The sequence below is a fragment of the Ranitomeya imitator genome, chromosome 5 (assembly GCF_032444005.1).
Source record: "Ranitomeya imitator isolate aRanImi1 chromosome 5, aRanImi1.pri, whole genome shotgun sequence".
Classification (NCBI taxonomy): Eukaryota; Metazoa; Chordata; class Amphibia; order Anura; family Dendrobatidae; genus Ranitomeya; species Ranitomeya imitator.
Genome location: NC_091286.1, coordinates 135,886,308 through 135,903,208, shown reverse-complemented (window position 1 = coordinate 135,903,208; position 16,901 = coordinate 135,886,308). Strand labels below are relative to the sequence as shown.

General features: G+C 42.4%; 1 protein-coding gene across 3 annotated transcripts in view; it reads left to right on the top strand.

The window, feature by feature from the left end:
- The window catches only part of SYNE1 (spectrin repeat containing nuclear envelope protein 1), a 493,169-nt gene that overhangs the window by 426,004 nt on the left and 50,264 nt on the right, over positions 1-16,901 (top strand). For all 3 annotated transcript variants that reach the window (XM_069769176.1, XM_069769175.1, XM_069769177.1), the window contains 3 exons: positions 3,836-4,002; positions 12,963-13,125; positions 15,363-15,550. In XM_069769176.1, the coding sequence (XP_069625277.1) occupies positions 3,836-4,002; positions 12,963-13,125; positions 15,363-15,550 (518 nt within the window). The remainder of the gene's footprint in view (positions 1-3,835; positions 4,003-12,962; positions 13,126-15,362; positions 15,551-16,901) is intronic.

The window sequence follows — 16,901 nt, the reverse complement described above, 5'->3', positions numbered from 1 at the left end:
ATTCACTGGGATTCTTTCCTCCTTGATCTTCCGATTACTCTGGGGAGTAACGGTAGAGGAGGAAAAATGTATGGAAGGCAGAATTGGTGCCACGAAAGAATCAGAGCATCCACTCCGATTGCTCTTGGATCTCGAGACCTCACTATAAACTGGGGAACCTTGACATTCGGTCTGGACGCCATGAGATCCACATCTGGGGTCCCCCAGCGAAGACAGATCTGGTTGAAGACTTCCGGATGAAGCTCCAACTCCCACAAGGTGAGACCCTGATGGCTGAGGAAGTCCTCCGTCCAGTTTTTCACCAGAGATCACCGAGTGGTTGTTTTCTGCCCATCAAAGGATGTGAGTTACCTCGGACATGGCCGCCCTGCTGCAGGTACCCCCTTGATGATTGATATATGCCACAGCCGTGGTGTTGTCTGATTGAATACAGATTGGGAGACTCGCTAGAACATGATAGAACTGTTGCAGGGCCAGCCGAATAGCATGGATCTCCAAAACGTTGATCGGTATCTTCAATTTGTGAACTGACTAGTGGCCTTGATCAGTGTGGTGGCGGAAGACTGCTCCTCAGCCCGAAAGACTGGCCTCTCCATTATTAACCTGGCTTAATGTCACCTTACAATAGCAAAGTGGCATTAACCCTTCATTACCCCATATCCCACCGCTACACAGGAATTGGAAGAGAGTGGCCAAGTGCCAGAATAGGCACATCTTCCAGATGTGCCTTTTCTGGGGTGGCTGGGGGCAGGTGTTTTTAGCCAGGGGGGGGCAATAACCGTGGACCCTCTCCAGGCTATTAATATCTGCCCTCAGTCGCTGGCTTTACTACTCTGGCGGAGAAAATTGCGCGGGAGCCCACGCCAATTTTTTCCGCCATTTAACCCTTTAATTTAGTAGATAGAACGGCCAAATTTTGCATATACACACTACTAACATTAGTAGTGTGTAATATGCAAAAAAAAAGGGGGATATGAGATGGTTTACTGTATGTAAACCATGTCACATATCATGTCGGGTTTAGGAGGGAGATAGCAAAAGCCGGTAATTGAATTACCGGCTTTAAAGCTATCTCGCGCTGGAAGAAATATTAATATATATATGTGTCTACTGACATATATATATATATATATATATATATATATATATATATATATATATAGACAGTATATATATATTTTTTTTTTTTGACACATGGATCCCTTCTATAGCCGTATGTTGGTTTTGCAAGCCTGCGAGAAAAACACGCAGTACAGATGCCATACGGATTACATACAGAGGATGCCATGCGCAAAAAACGCTGACACACCCTGCCTACGGAGGAGCTACGGACCACTATTTTTGGGACTTTTCAGCGTATTACGGCCGTAATATACGGACCGTATTGTCTTACGCTGTGTGTGACGCCGGCCTAATAGTGATGGCATTGGCTGTTGACTGAGCAGCACAACCGGCCGCATCCAAGGATGCATGTACCAGGTAATCGCCTGCCCGAGAAATTTGCTTGGCAAGGTGCGCCGCCTCTGGAGGAAGGTTAATGCTCTGAAGAGAAGTAGCCAAGGTCTCTGACCAGAAAACCATTGCCTTATCTACCCATGCTGCGGCAAAGGATGGATAGAGAGCTGAACCAGAGGCCTCAAAAACAGAGCGAGCCAAACTTTCTGAGAGTCTGTGGGATTTTTGATGGATGAGCCATCCGGCATGGACAGGAGAGTTTTGAATACTAGACGGGATACTGGGGTATCTATCGCCGGAGATTCAGCCCAATCTTTTTTCAGATCAGCTGAAAAAGGATACTTTGCTTCAAGAGGCCTTTGTCCTGTGAAGCATTTATCCGGGCATTCTCTGTGCCTATTAACTATGGCTCTAAATTCAGGATGAATAACAAATGCCTTATGAGAGCGTTTAGTCCTCTTAAAGGACACGGTTTGATCTGGAGCGGAGCCGGAATCTTCCTCAACCCTTAAAGCTTGGTTGACAGCCTCAATCAGCCGAATCCACTGTGTTCTGAAAATCTGGCGAATCCGGATCTAAGGAACCATCAGATTCACAATCAGATTCGCGTTCGCTACTGACCACTGGAGAGGGAGAGCGAGAAACAGAGCTCTGAGGCGGCAAGGCACGTGTCTGCTCAGGAGACGTGCTATGGATCCGTTTTCTAGGTGCCTGACGGCTTCTAGAGTGCTTTTGGCCCCTGCTAACCGACTGCTCCCGGCTTGGGGAGGATCCATCTACATCAGTCCTGCAAACGCTCCGGTCCCCCGAAGGACCAAAAAGAGATTCAATCGCTTTGGCAAGCAAAGCCATGGATTGAGACAGTGACGAAGCCCACTCAGGGGGACTAGGTACACTGGGCTCGGTGGCGGCGAAGGGCTCCTGAGCGCAGTTGGGGTCACAGCCATTGCAGATCGGCGAACTCTGAGCCTTAGGAAACGCAGACTGGCAGGAGGACCATGAAGTAAAAAATATACCCTTAGCCTTGTTAGACTTTTTAGATGCCTTAGGCTGGGACACGATGTACCTTCAATGTGGCCCTATAATAATAGGGGCTGCTGAGAAGAGATACTGCTGAGAAAAGGGGTTACAGCAGGGAGGAGGATGCATAATGCAGCACTACTTTACCCAGGTCTGTGTCCCCGCTCCTCCTGCATTTCTCCTGAAAGGAGCCCTCCAGCCTCGGCACTTACCCGGAGAAGCTGTCGGGTGGCAGATAAGGCAGCTTGCTGCAGGTCCTCCTGTGCTGCTGCTGGTTTGGACGGTGCAGAGATAAGGGGGAAAACCCTCAATCCATCATCCCTTTAGAAGGGAGGTGGAGAGGGACCGTCTGCCTCCTTGTACCATCCTCTGTAACAGTGGTGGTGCAGTGGGAGCTGCTCGGACGCCAAAAGAGGGGCCACTGTACATCCAAGGGGTTAAATACCCTAGGATGGGACAGGGCTAAATGTCCAGCATTAGGCCTGGATGCAGAAGAGGATACGTGGAGGTGAAACTCCATGTGCTCATCCGTTAGGGGTGTGGGGAGATGGGTGCCCTAGAAGGGACCCATCGCCCAAAGAAATTCAGCCCAGGCTTGGCATCCCATGTCGCAGGAGAAGATATGGAGAGGCGACACTCTCCGAGCTCGCCTGTTGATGGTTCGGGGAGATCGGAACCTTGAAAGGATCCATCGCCCCTTCATTCCACTTGGAAAAATGTAAAAATTGGTAAAAATTTAAAAATAAAATAATAAAGAGCTTTTGGTCTGATGACCAGACCCGTGTGCCTCCTACAGACAGTAAGCAAGAACTGGTTCTTCGGGAGCCAGCACGTGGGCGTATACTGCAGAGTAGGAACTAACTTTTTTGTGTTAACTTAGTGTCAGCTGGCTAGTAGCAAGCAGCATACACCCATGGTCTGTGTCCCCCAATCAGGCGAAGGAAAAATGTAGATTGTTTTTCATGTTTTGCTACTCTTCTACAATAAAAAAAGTCAAACACAAAGTGGCAGAAACATCAAAATGTTTGAAAAGTCTCAAAATGATGTTGCAGAAAAATGTTGAGATGTTTGGCATTTTCCCGCCACTCCTAACTTCCTTACTAGACGTGGCATAGTTTACCACGGAAACACACACTGCTTATAGGAACCACCTGATTCATTAAGTGTTGTGCACCTCTAAATCAGGCTCCTCTTACTGCGCTATGCCTCTTCATTGAGACTGGCATGCACACTTGTCGTAATGAATGAAGGCCAAAAAGTTTATAGGAAATGTATTTGCCAGCTTTACCCATAGTACACTGTGATCTAAACAATAACTAAATTCACAAGAAAAATCTAACAATGTTTTTGTGCTAAATAGGATTACCAGGAAGAAATTGCTGTTTTCCGCAACAACAAAATGCAACTTCAGCAAATGGGAGAAAGACTTGCCAAGGCCAGCCATGAGAGCAAGGCCTCAGAGATAGAGTACAAGCTGAGCAAAGTTAACGATAGGTGGCAGCATCTCTTAGACCTTATTGGTGCAAGGTAAGTAATGCCATTTTACATCTGTACCTGTGTATAGATGTCATGGAGGAGCATTCCTTCCTCAGGATCTAATTATGAGGAGCAGAGACGCTTTAAATCACTGCTTTCTCTTTGGTGAACTTGGAGCAACCGTGTATTACGTTACCACCCTGTCATATGAATACGTGCCAACTAAGCCTGGATTCACATCATGTTTTTGCCACCCATCAGTAACTCTGTCGAGGCTTCCATCTGAAGCTCTGGAAAATGTATCTACCAACGGGGCCATTGATTTTAATGATGCAGACAAAGTCACTTCAAATACGTTTTTTTCCCCTCCACAAAAAGGCGGACACTTCTGAAAATGAGGTCAGACAGAGCACAAAGTAGATCCTTCTGCATTTTTAAACTCAGGGATTCAGATACTTTTGAATTCTGTATACAATGTAGCAACCGGATGCATGGGGATAAGCCGATCACAGGCTGTAAATGGGATGTAAAGTTTGGTAAAACCCTCTAAGGGCTCCTTCTCACTTGCGAGAAATACGTCCGAGTCTCGCAGGTTAAAACTCTCCTCTGGTGCCGGCACTCCAGAGCGAAGCATGCGGCCGCACAGCAATACATGGAGCTGCACGCTCCGCTCCGGAGTGCCGGCGCCAAAGGAGAGTTTTAACCTGCGAGACTCGGACGTATTTCTCGCAAGTGAGAAGGAGCCCTTAAAGAAGCACTAACATCAGTTCAATATATTGCAAAACTGATATTATATAGCAATGTGTACTTATTGCTCATTTTGCTCTTCTACCCAGCTAATTCTTCTGTTGTCTACTAGGTTTATGACATCACATGATTAAAAACTGACTAGCTGAATCCTTCTAAGCTCTATGTAGAAATGGGAGTGCTTCTTTAAGCTGTGGGCTTGTTCTGTTAAAAGGGTTCGGATTCTTTGTCTTTATTTCAGTAAATGTATAGAGGACATGATTTTGAAGTCTTCCTTACAGACTTCACAGCTCTCCTGTCCACAAAGTAGCTGCTGATGGAGGAGCATGTTACCACACCTGTCTACCAGCCTCTCCCAATTAAAAAACACCTCACCTAGGAAAGCTATTTTTCAACTGGCAGAGTGTGATAGACAAGTCTGGTCACTTGTCCCTCCATGAGCAGCCACTTTGAGGACAGGACCTGTAACACATTTGTTACAATAATTATACAGTGACCAACCTCTTTACACCTGTTTGATAAGACGTCCTACAGAGATGAGAAATCCCTGGTCTGGCTCCTATGGATTAGTTTTCTTTCTTCCTGAGGAGACCTGATTTACATACATTATTTCCCATGGTGCATTGCTTATGAATAAAACTCCATTAATTGCTGTATCTCCCCAACGAGAGCCAGTGTCCTCCATTAATTACAAGTAGTCGGAAAGTTGTGAGCAGTAGGACAGCATGCCGTTTATTGCCATAGTGTCAAGTAACAAACTCGGGTGAGCCAGCTTCAGCTGCTTTCTGTGTCAGTGAGGTGAGCAGTCTCCCGTTCCCTTGGCCTTGTTTTCCTTCATTACTTTGCTATATTCAGGGCTCGCTCACGCCATCTGTGCCGGGTTTACACTGGATGTTTGTGTCATGTCCTCCATTTCTACATAGACAGAGTTGTAGCTCAGCACACGTGTCTGCTTTGTTTTTTATTGTTACCTAATCCAGCTATGACATTTCTGTAACTATTTTCACTGTGAACTTCAGTGTGAACATTTTATACACAACTGTCTATTTCATTGAATTTTTAAGTTTTTAGTTTCTGAGATGAAATTACCCCATTATGTGTTCTACATATGAAACAAAAAAAAAACACACACACTGGAGTGGTTCTTTAACCCCTTAACGACCAGAGGTATTTTGGTTTTGTATTTTCATTTTTTGCTCCCCTTCTTTCAAGAGCCATAACTTTTTTTAGCTTTTTGTCAAAATGGCCATGTGAGGGCTTGTTTTTTGTGGGACGAGTTGTACTTTTGAATGACACCATTGGTTTTATCATGTCTTGTACTAGAAAGCGGGGAAAAAATTCCAAATGCGGTGAAATTGCAAAAAAGTGCAATCCCTCACTTGTTTTTTGTTTGGCTTTTTTTACTAGGTTCACTAAACGCTAAAACTGACCTGCCATTATGATTCTCCTGATCATTACGAGTTCATAGACATGAAACATGTCTAGGTTCTTTTTTATGAAAAAAAATCCAAACTTTGTTTAAAAAAAATGGTACCATTTACCGATACCCATAGTGTCTCCATTTTTCGTTATCTTGGGTTGGGTGAGGGCTTATTTTTTGCATGCTGAGCTGACATCTTTAATTATACCATTTTGGTGCAGATACGATCTTTTGATCGCCTGTTTTTGCATTTTAATGCAATGTCGCAACTAATAAAAAAAAGAAATTCTGGCGTTTTGACTTTTTTTCTCACTACGCCGTTTAGCGATCAGGTTAATCCTTTTTTTATTGATTGGGCGATTTAATTGTCTTATTTTGAATGAGGTGAAAGGGGGGTCATTTGAACGTTTATATTTTTTAAATTTTTTTTTTTATATTTTTAAAAACGTTTTTTTTTTACTTTTGGCATGCTTCAATAGTCTCCATAGGAGACTAGAAGCTGCCATAACCTGATCGGCTCAGCTACATAGAGACGATGATCAGATCGCCTGTATGTAGCTGAATGACTCACTTGCTGTGAGCACCAACCACTGGAGACCTCTGCTTGTCATACCAACCCACCGGTGACCTGTGATCATGTGATGGGGGTCACCGGTGGGCGGATTTCCGGCGAGATTGCCGGAAGCGCTTGTTAAATGCTGCTGTCAGAGTTTGACAGCAGCATTTAACGAGTAAATAGCTGCGAGTTGATCGCGATTCCACCCGCGGTTATTGCTTGCACATGTCTGCTGTTCAAAACAGCTGACATATCTCGGGAAAGATGTGGGATAACCACCGGAGCCCACATCAAAGGAAGGGTGTCCAACGTGGGCGTATTATTATGCCCAACGTCGGAAAAGGGTTAAAGTGAATTTGTCACCAGGTTTTTGCCACTCCATCTGAGAGCAGCATGATCTAGGGGCAGAGACTCAAGCGATATGTCATTCACAGTCTACAGGGTGTTTTATTTGGAAAGGATGTGACTTTCATATGTGCTTCTTTCCCGCACTTGCACATTCAGTCGCAGTTTTTTTATGCACCTATGAATTAAGCCCCAATGCTAACCCTTTACCCCTCGATGGCACCTTCTCGTTGCAGGTAAACGAGCTCAGTGCTTCCACCAATTCTGCACTTTCGTGATTTGAACCACATTTACATTATAAATGTAATAATTACATCATACAATATGCACTCTATCATGTTTTGTTATTCATGTGATCATCCCCTTCCACCACTCCTCTCCCCAGTGTGAAAAAATTGTCTTGCAAAAAACAGGTATGTGGTGCAAAAAAGATACATCGCCGGAATCAGGGTCTGTCTCCATATATGCTGTTATCAGATGGGGTGGCAAAAACCTGGTGACTGATTCTCTTTAATCATCTAGTTATGGAATGTTTTGTAAGCGCAAACTTGACAATAGGCCTTATGCTCTGCAGCAATACGGCTGCATGCATACTTTATTCTGGTAACACGCACTTCACATGGATAACAGACGCTAAGCAAAGCAAGTAACGTTGAGTTGGTGCTTGCTGTGGCATTCAGCAGACACCCGAGACTGCAGGGCATAGACCCAAATCCGGGACTGCCCGCTGTATCCTGGAAGTTGGGACTAGAGATGAGCAGATCGATTCACTGGAATCCAGTCCAGATGAGTTGTGCCAAGCAACTCTTACCTTTCGGCTCCCCGGCGTAGCTTTTGATTAGCCAGGGCAGGAGCGACATCATCTGTGCATCATATTCATCTCTAGTTGGGACCTGTGGATTCATTTTTTGTTCCTTCATTCACAGTTTGAGCAGCCAGAACTTTCTCATCTTTACGTAGCTTCACTATATGACATCTGGCTTTTTAGTGTCTGTAAGGCCATGTTCACACTTAGTGTGGAAGCCCCGAATCCTCAATCCTGTTCTTTGCCAATTTATGTGAACCCAAATCAGCAATGGCTGCCACCAACATGAAAGTACAAAAGGCAACACCGTGAGCAAGTTACTGCCCACTGTCTAGTAACAACAGATTGCAATACAGATAAGGTATAGAAAATTCTTCCAGTGATGTTTCTGGATCCTGTGGTTGAAGGCTTTAACTGTAGCCTGCAAATATAGAAGTTGTAGGTTCAAGTTCCAGGGAGGCTCCCAAAAAAACAGAAAATTTAATTTAGTCATTGTTTTTACTATTTTTAGTAGTTTAACATTAAAAAAAATTGGACCTTTTCTTCACCTATAGAATACAGGGACATAGAAATACACTGCTATGTACAATGTGTGTCTATGCACCTGTATAATCTGCTTCTGGGCTCCCTGCTGGCAATACAGCTCAAGATCACCAAATTCTCCAATATTTATCATTGTGGGCTGTGGCTCATAGCTAGACGTGCTGCGTGAGATCCTGAACTTGAGTCTCGAGAAGATCATAGAAGAAAATGGTTTATTTAAAGGGACTCTGTCACCTGAATTTGGAGGGAACAATCTTCAGCCATGGAGGCGGGGTTTTGGGGTTTTTGATTCACCCTTTCCTTACCCGCTGGCTGCATGCTGGCTGCAATATTGGATTGAAGTTCATTCTCTGTCCTCCATAGTACACGCCTGCGCAAGGCAAGATTACCTTGTGCAGGCGTGTACTATGGAGGACAGAGAATGAACTTCAATCCAATATTGCAGCCAGCATGCAGCCAGCGGGTAAGGAAAGGGTGAATCAAAAACCCCGCCTCCATGGCTGAAGATTGTTCCCTCCAAATTCAGGTGACAGTGTCCCTTTAATTTATGTAGGAGAAGAGAGATGCGGCCTCACCCCCCATGGAGGGATGGCGACATCGGAGAGAGATGAGTATTAGAAGTCGGGACAAAGCTCTGACGTGCCTGGACAGTCCTGCTGAATCCAAGATAGTTGGGTGCTGGGGGATAGTACAAAGTGATCTATAGGCGGCCATAATATCCTCAAGACGTCCTGAATGTCCTCGGCTGTAGACAAGCATCTGTTTAGTTACACATTAGACATGTAGTGATGTACGGGAAGTGTAACAGTGATACTTGGTAAGTGAATGATATGGGGCATCCCAGGTATTCTGTACATCCAACAAGCCTTATACAAGGGGTTGAGTTACTGCTGTCGCTGGTTCTGTGAAGTGCTTTAGCTCTTGGATGCACGTTCTTTGGGTGTAATCCACCTAAGGTATTAATCTCCAACCTGTGGCTCTGCCACTTTTTCCAAACTACAACTACCTGCATGTCATAACAGCTGCAGGAATGCTGGAATTTGTGGTTTTCCAATTGCATAGTTTCTTGACCACTGACTTGTAATATGTAAAATAGCGTGTATGATATATTTGTGTGGTTACACACTTCTATTCCTCATTATATTGCATCTCATATCTATAGTTCTGCAGTTGATTTGACATAGTAAATTGGGAAGTAAATATTTGTTATATAGCATTGTGAACTGCAAGAACGTATCACATACTGTATGCAGACGGCATTCCCGGAGACAGATCCTCCACATTCTCCTGAGTGGATCCTTTTTATAGAAGCATGACCAGTTGTCCAAACGCTGGTTCTCACATTGCAGTCCCTCCCGACTGTTGTAGTTGTTCGCTGGTCTCATTTCTCTTCTACATGCAGGAGTGAGAGGGTCGTTACTAGACAGTGGGCATTAACTTGCTCATGGTTTGGCTTTTCCTGATGAGTACTTTCATGGTGCTGGCAGCAGCCATTGCTGATTTGGGTTCACACAAAATGGCAGAGGACAGCATTGAGGATTCGGATCTTCCAGACTGCGACTGCGATGTCTCAAGGCAGGAATCTTGTTGCACTCTACTTTCTTTCCTTTCATGCCCTTTTTAAGTGTTAGTTATTGTTATTGCCATAGTAGTAAAAGCAAAAAAGGGACAAATCCCAGGAAACTGTTTGTGTTCTGGTTCGTTTTGTTGGCTTTTCATGCCTTTACATTAATTCTGAATGCAATACTAACTGGCAAATTCAATACAAAATGTTAGGCTTTCCAGAAAAAAATGGCCGCAAAATTGATTCCATGTGGTCAAGTATAAATAAGATTTTTCATCTATTTGTATGATATGCATGATTAACCTGAAATGAGTCTGCATATTGGAGAACCTTTCTTGTCATTGCCTTTGTCCCATTGGCTTTAGCTGTTGACCATGAATATATATAAAGGATAGCTAGTTTCCTTACTAATCCTTATCCTCAACACATTACTTACTTGTGATTTGGTGGAGACTTATTTTAGTATGACAAATCTGTGCTGTTTTGTTCTTTATGATGATTTCAGTGTCGGTGCGGGTGTATTGTAGACTTCAATTCAGCGCCATTATCTTGTATGAACATTCCTTCTGTATATGCATGAGATATCACATGTCCCATCATGTGCCTGCAAGAAGTCACTTAGGCGTGAGAGCTGGAAAGTATGTGTGACGAAGGGAAAAAAGTGTGTGTGTATATATACATATATGTATATATATATATATATATATATATATATATATATATATTCATATATGGGTCTGTACGTTTGTATGCTAAAACAAAAAGTGTGTGTATACAGTATATTAAATATATATCTGCATGTGTATATATATATACGGGATATTAATATTTTTTTCTCTTTTTTTCTCTTGTTCTCTAATATGAATATACTTAACAAAAAGTGTGAAACAACTGAAATTATGTCTTATATTCTACGTTCTTCAAAGTAGCCACCTTTTGCTTTGATGACTGCTTTTCACACTCTTCTTTCTTTGAAGAACCTGGAATATAAGAAATATTTTCAGTTGTTTCACACTTTTTTGTTAAGTATATAATTCCATATGTGTTAATTCATAGTTTTGATGCTTTTAGTGTGAATGTACAATTTTCATAGTCATGAAAATACGGAAAAATCTTTAAATGAGAAGGTGTGTCCAAACTTTTGGTCTGTACTGTATATACTGTATATATATATTTTTTTTTTATATACATATACATATATATATATATATATATATATGTATAATAATGTGTGTGTGTGGGTGTGTGTCTACATGATGAAGGAAACAGAATCTAGTTGGTGATGTGCACTGTACCGGTCAGCGTTGGGTTGGTGTTATGTTTTGATGTTTTGTGTTGCCAGCCCCAAGCAACCAGCCTGTTGTCAGCAAGGCGGTGTATGCACTAGTCTAAATATACCCGGGTGAGTTTGAGGTCTTCAGTGGGTATTGTACTGTAATGCAGACATGAAGTAGATAAGGTCACGCTTTTGGTGGCTCTTTTTATTAGATAGAAATAGAATGTATTGTTATAGCCATGTTGAATTTGTGCAGAATGATATCATGATATGGTGATCATAGAGGCGGAGGAATCGTGATTGTTTCTGCAGCTGAATTTTATTTCAATGTCCGATCTTGAATGACACACCATAAAAATAATGAGAAAATCGTCTTTACACTTTAGTGCTGAGTGCTTAAAATAAAGTTAGTAGAGATAGAGAGCCCTAAGAAGAATGAAAAATGCTCCACAATGTTCAAGAGGCGCAGGCTGAAGTATAGCTAATCACGTTGCTAGTGCTGTGACTTCATGTTAGGACAACACTTTGGTTGAGATGTGGGCATCTAAGTTGGTGACAATGGCAGTGGTTTTTATCCACCAGCATTTTGGAAGATTGCTAGGACATCACTTCAGTACCCAATCCATTGTGGTCTGGTGACTGTATGTAGTCATCTGGAGCAGGGATTGGGAACCACAGGACAGATTCCTGGGCACTGCAGTGCTTGGGCCTGCAGCTGTATTTGTCAGTCGCCGGCCCATTAATATCTTCTTACTGTGTAAGCAGGCGAATGCATGTTCACTACTGAAGCTTAGGCTTAGTGAAAGATTACGCCCTGACAGCAATGCCAAAGTCAGGATGTACCGTACTTTGTGGGTGGCGATAGCACACCATTTGTATGGTCCCCGAAAGATGGTATAAATATTTAAATAACCCTTGACAGAAAAGAGATTCAATGATTCAATTTAATTGAATGGGTGAAAAACGCTGCAGAAGCACTCAAAAAATTGACATGCTGCAGAAAAAAATGCACTGCAAATACTCTATGGAAGTTTACTGATCAAGTGCACAACACTTCAGGATTGTCATTGAATAAGCTTGCATGAGGATTCCATAGCGTTTGGCCCATTTCCGCTTGGAAAAACCGCTGGGAAACGCATCAAAAACGCACCGTGTACACGCAGCCCTAACCTACAAAGAATAAAGACTCTTGGAACACGATTATGGATTATTTTGAAATCATTACGATTACACCCGTGGCCGGAAGGATTCTTTGCACTAGTGGTGGATGCCATCCTTTGCACTAGTGGTGGATGCCATCCTTTGCACTAGTGGTGGACACCATCCTTTGCACTAGTGGTGGACGCCATCCTTTGCACTAGTGGTGGACGCCATCCTTTGCACTAGTGGTGGATGCCATCCTTTGCACTAATGGTGGATGGCATCCTTTGCACTAGTGGTGGATGCCACGCTTTGCACTAGTGGTGGACACCATCCTTTGCACTAGTGGTGGACACCATCCTTTGCACTAGTGGTGGATGCCATTTGACACATGGTGGTGAGACTGTTATTACTCAGTTTGATAGTTAGATAGTGCATTGCTAAGATGCTTATGTGAACAATGTGTGCCTAAAAATATTCAAATAAGAACATGGGGATAACAAGTCAGCAGATTATATCGCATTAATGTCAAAACTTTGCTTCAAGCTTATTGTCTGTAGAGCTAATCGTTTTGCTCATTTCTGAAATATTAAAGCCTTTATTTCCACTCCCCAGAGTGAAAAAATTAAAGGAGACATTGCTCGCAGTGCAACAACTGGATAAGAACATGAGCAGCCTGAGAACATGGCTGGGTCATATTGAGTCTGAGCTGTCCAAGCCTATCGTCTATGAAACCAGCGATTCTGAAGAGATACAAAGGAAACTTAATGAACAGCAGGTAAACCCTAAATAAGTATGGTACATCACTCCTGCCTAGAACAGGAGTGAAACGGTAAATAACATTGGCTCCACGTCAGGGAGGTCCAAGTGTACGAACACACTGGGCTGTCAATGCGCCAGCGGAGGAACTAAGAAGCTGCTCAGTGGCCAGGACACCAACCTAACAGGTATGTTCCTATGATTCTCCTGCTGAAATGGATGAAACAAGCTATGCAACACTAATCTTAAAAGCATGGTGTACCAGGCTGCTGCATCATTGCATTGTTCAATGCTCACCTGCATTTGTAATATTGTTCTCAGCTTGTTGCAGATAAAAATGTCATTTTATTGGATAATTTAACACTTTAAGCTGAGGATACCACATTATAGCCCTTTATTCCCTGTGATCTATATTACATTAGCTATTTTTCCACATAGGTCATTTAGAAAGTGATCAGCTAAGGCTTTGTGCACACTGCGCCAGAACCTCATAATTAGTATATACATCAGAAACAATGTATCTGTTCACCCAATGGAAGCAATTGTAATGTTCTCTTGACTCATACGCGGTGGGTCAGAGGTCATGTATTGACATACTTTTTTTTTAACTGTATAAGAAAGCACTGCAGACTTATCTAATCTTATACAGAGAATGTATTCCATATCTGTACCAAATGTTATTATTCATATGTGTATAGCAAATGTTTTTTCAATGGGACCTATGGACAGAATGCCTATGATGTGGCATGTATCAGAGACTTCCATGGGAAGAATATCTTAAGAAATGTTCCCAAAATAGACCAACGATGCAATGCTTGGTGCACTAAGCCATGACAGTATGTTCAAGAATCTGAGACACTAATCCGAAATATCTACCAATAAAAGTTTTATAAAGGTTTTATGGTGGTTGAATTTCACATACATATTGAAAGCACACTTTAATCTCATGGTGTTCTTTGACAAGCACCATTGAGATTTAGGAATACCCTGCATACTGTACACAAATTAGTGATTTCTGCATGGCGATAAGAGTTGAGTGAATGTCCTGTTCATATGCACTAATGGCATGCACAGTATGATAGTCTTATTCTGACGATAGTATGAGTGTTATGATTACCACCAAGGGATCTGTATAAAAAAATGGAGAAAGCACTTCATAGGGCAAAATATTGTTATCTATGAGGCGGAATGTGTTATACACTATTCCCTCCCTTGAGTATTGGACCTTAACTTGAATGGTTGTTCAGAACTTAACACCTAATAATAACTCTGTAGTCACATGGGACCTAGCAAGTTCAAAAGTCCAAGTTCAAGTCAGTGTTGGTTTGCTAGTGTCCCCTTCCCTGGGACCTAACAGGTCCAAAAGTGGAAGTCCAAATTGGTTTTGGGCGCCACTTTCAAATGTTTAAATAGATGGCAAATGTGTATTATGATCATTATTTTTTCGATTGTGTAGAGGAAGGGATCAGTTCAACCCTGAAAACGCATAGAACCATTAATAAAATATTATTAATTACCGTAATATGAGAATTAAGTCTGGTGGGAGGTAGCGCAGTGATCATCACCCAGATTTTTACTCCCTTGCCCTAGATTGTTAGGAGGCACTTTTTAGTTTTACCACTGTGTTACACAGGTTCTTAGGAGGATAGTGAACTAACTTACCTTCAGATACTGCAAATACCCACGTTGAGTCATGCAGAAATATATTGGATTCAGGACTATGTATCTACAATATAACATTTTTAGAAGGGTATTGGTCTGAGATTTAGCTACAAGACATGGGTTATGGAGGTCCTTGTCCTGATCGATCTTTACAACGTCTTGTAAGTGTCTATGGCTCAGTTTACTAAACATTGGACCAAGTCCAATAGAGATTCTTTTGACATGAAACTCTGAAGGACAGAACTGGACGAGTTCTAGCAGGATGAGAAATACCTTGGATGGAATTACTCTATGATATGTTTATTATGTCCTTGAAGTTGTATGTTACTTTTATTACATTTGCAAAGTCTGTGTTCTGTTCAAATGTTTAGTATTTCAATTATTATATCTGTCAAATTAGAAGATTGTTTGTGTATAGTCATATATGTCATGTCATGGTGTCATTTTCATTGCTGAACTGGGAATGTACAAACATTAATATTCCAGTTATTTCAAGCTAATGATTTGATTTGGTGCTTAGAAGCTTCTATATGCATCCCTTTTCATGGTTAGGAAAACTTACACTTGATTGACACTATAGGTCATCTATTGCAGGAACTGCAGAGAGACATAGAGAAACACAGTACAGGTGTTGCTTCAGTTCTGAATCTCTGTGAAGTTCTTCTCCATGACTGTGATGCCTGTGCCAACGACACGGAGTGTGATTCCATCCAGCAGGCTACACGTAGTCTGGACCGTAGATGGAGGAACATCTGCGCCATGTCTATGGAAAGGAGACTCAAGTACGTAACACACGCAAGCGTGCATGCATGATAAGTAGACACATAGCACAGCACTATTGCAGCTCAAGCTTCTCAAACCCTGCCATACCTTACACTTTCTGTAAGCCTACTTTCACAGTTCCATCTTTTTGAAGACGTTGCAATGTGTCGTTCTGTGCAAAAAATGCATTCTGCAAAGTTGCCCGCAGGATGCGTTTTCTGCACATCGACTTGTATTACCGACGTGTGGACACACGTTCCATACGTCATGCACTGGATGCGTCGGTAATTGGCGGCCCGTCGTCACAAAAAAGTTCAATGTAACGTCTTTTTGTGCAACGGGTCCGCCATTTTCGACCGCACATGCGTGGCCGACACTCCGCCCCCTCCTCACCGGACTGCAGAATGGGCAGCGGATGCGTCCATTCGCTGCCCACGTTGTGCAGAGAATTCACAACGTCCGTCGGTACATCAGCCCAACGCATTGCGACGGGCCTGTACCGACGGTTATGTGAAAGAGGTCTTAGCCTCACGTTTTGACCCTCACTTCTGTCGTGTCTTTTGTGTCTTTTTCGTGTCTCTTCCAAGTCCTTGAACCTTTATATTGATGAACCCTATAATAAGTGCATCTTAATGTACCTGAAGATGTTTTGCATTTTAATATCCTTGCTGTTATTCTGCCTGTCTGTCAGTCATTGTACGCCAGTATGGCGGCTTTGCCCACATGAACTCTAACCAGTTTGAGTTTAGCATACAGGAAGAATTCTTACTACATTTTTAATTTATGAGTACCATGAATAATTTTGGAACTGGTCTACCATCTGTTGTGTATAAGTGTCCATCCCTCCTTCCCCCCGGCTCTCTACGACAAATAATATATCAGTGTAGAGAAGGATATAGCAGAATATATCGTGGCACAGCTGTGGTGGTGCACAAATAGGTTCCCAAACCAATAGGAATGTAATAAAATTTGGCACTCAACTCATGTAGATCCAGTGCAAAAAAAGAGATTTTATTGCAGTCCAATAATAAACGTTTCGGCCTCCCCAAGACCTTCCATAGTAAACTGCATTAGAACATGTGCGGAAAAGATAGATAAATGAATAATACAATAATCAAAAGAATAGTAAAATATTCACAAAAAATAAACAAAGTAATAGATCTGATTTCTAGCTGAGTGCATAGTGGTTGATGGGAGGATAGGTAAACAAGGAAGGGAAGAAAACAAAAATAAAACAAACACATACCTGACTGCTCTTGTACTGTCTCTATTAAGCATCAGTACTCATTATAACGTGTCCTATGTAGACAATGGGGCTTCACTTATCAGTCCCCAGATGGAGATAATTCCTGTGTGGCATGAGGACATGAA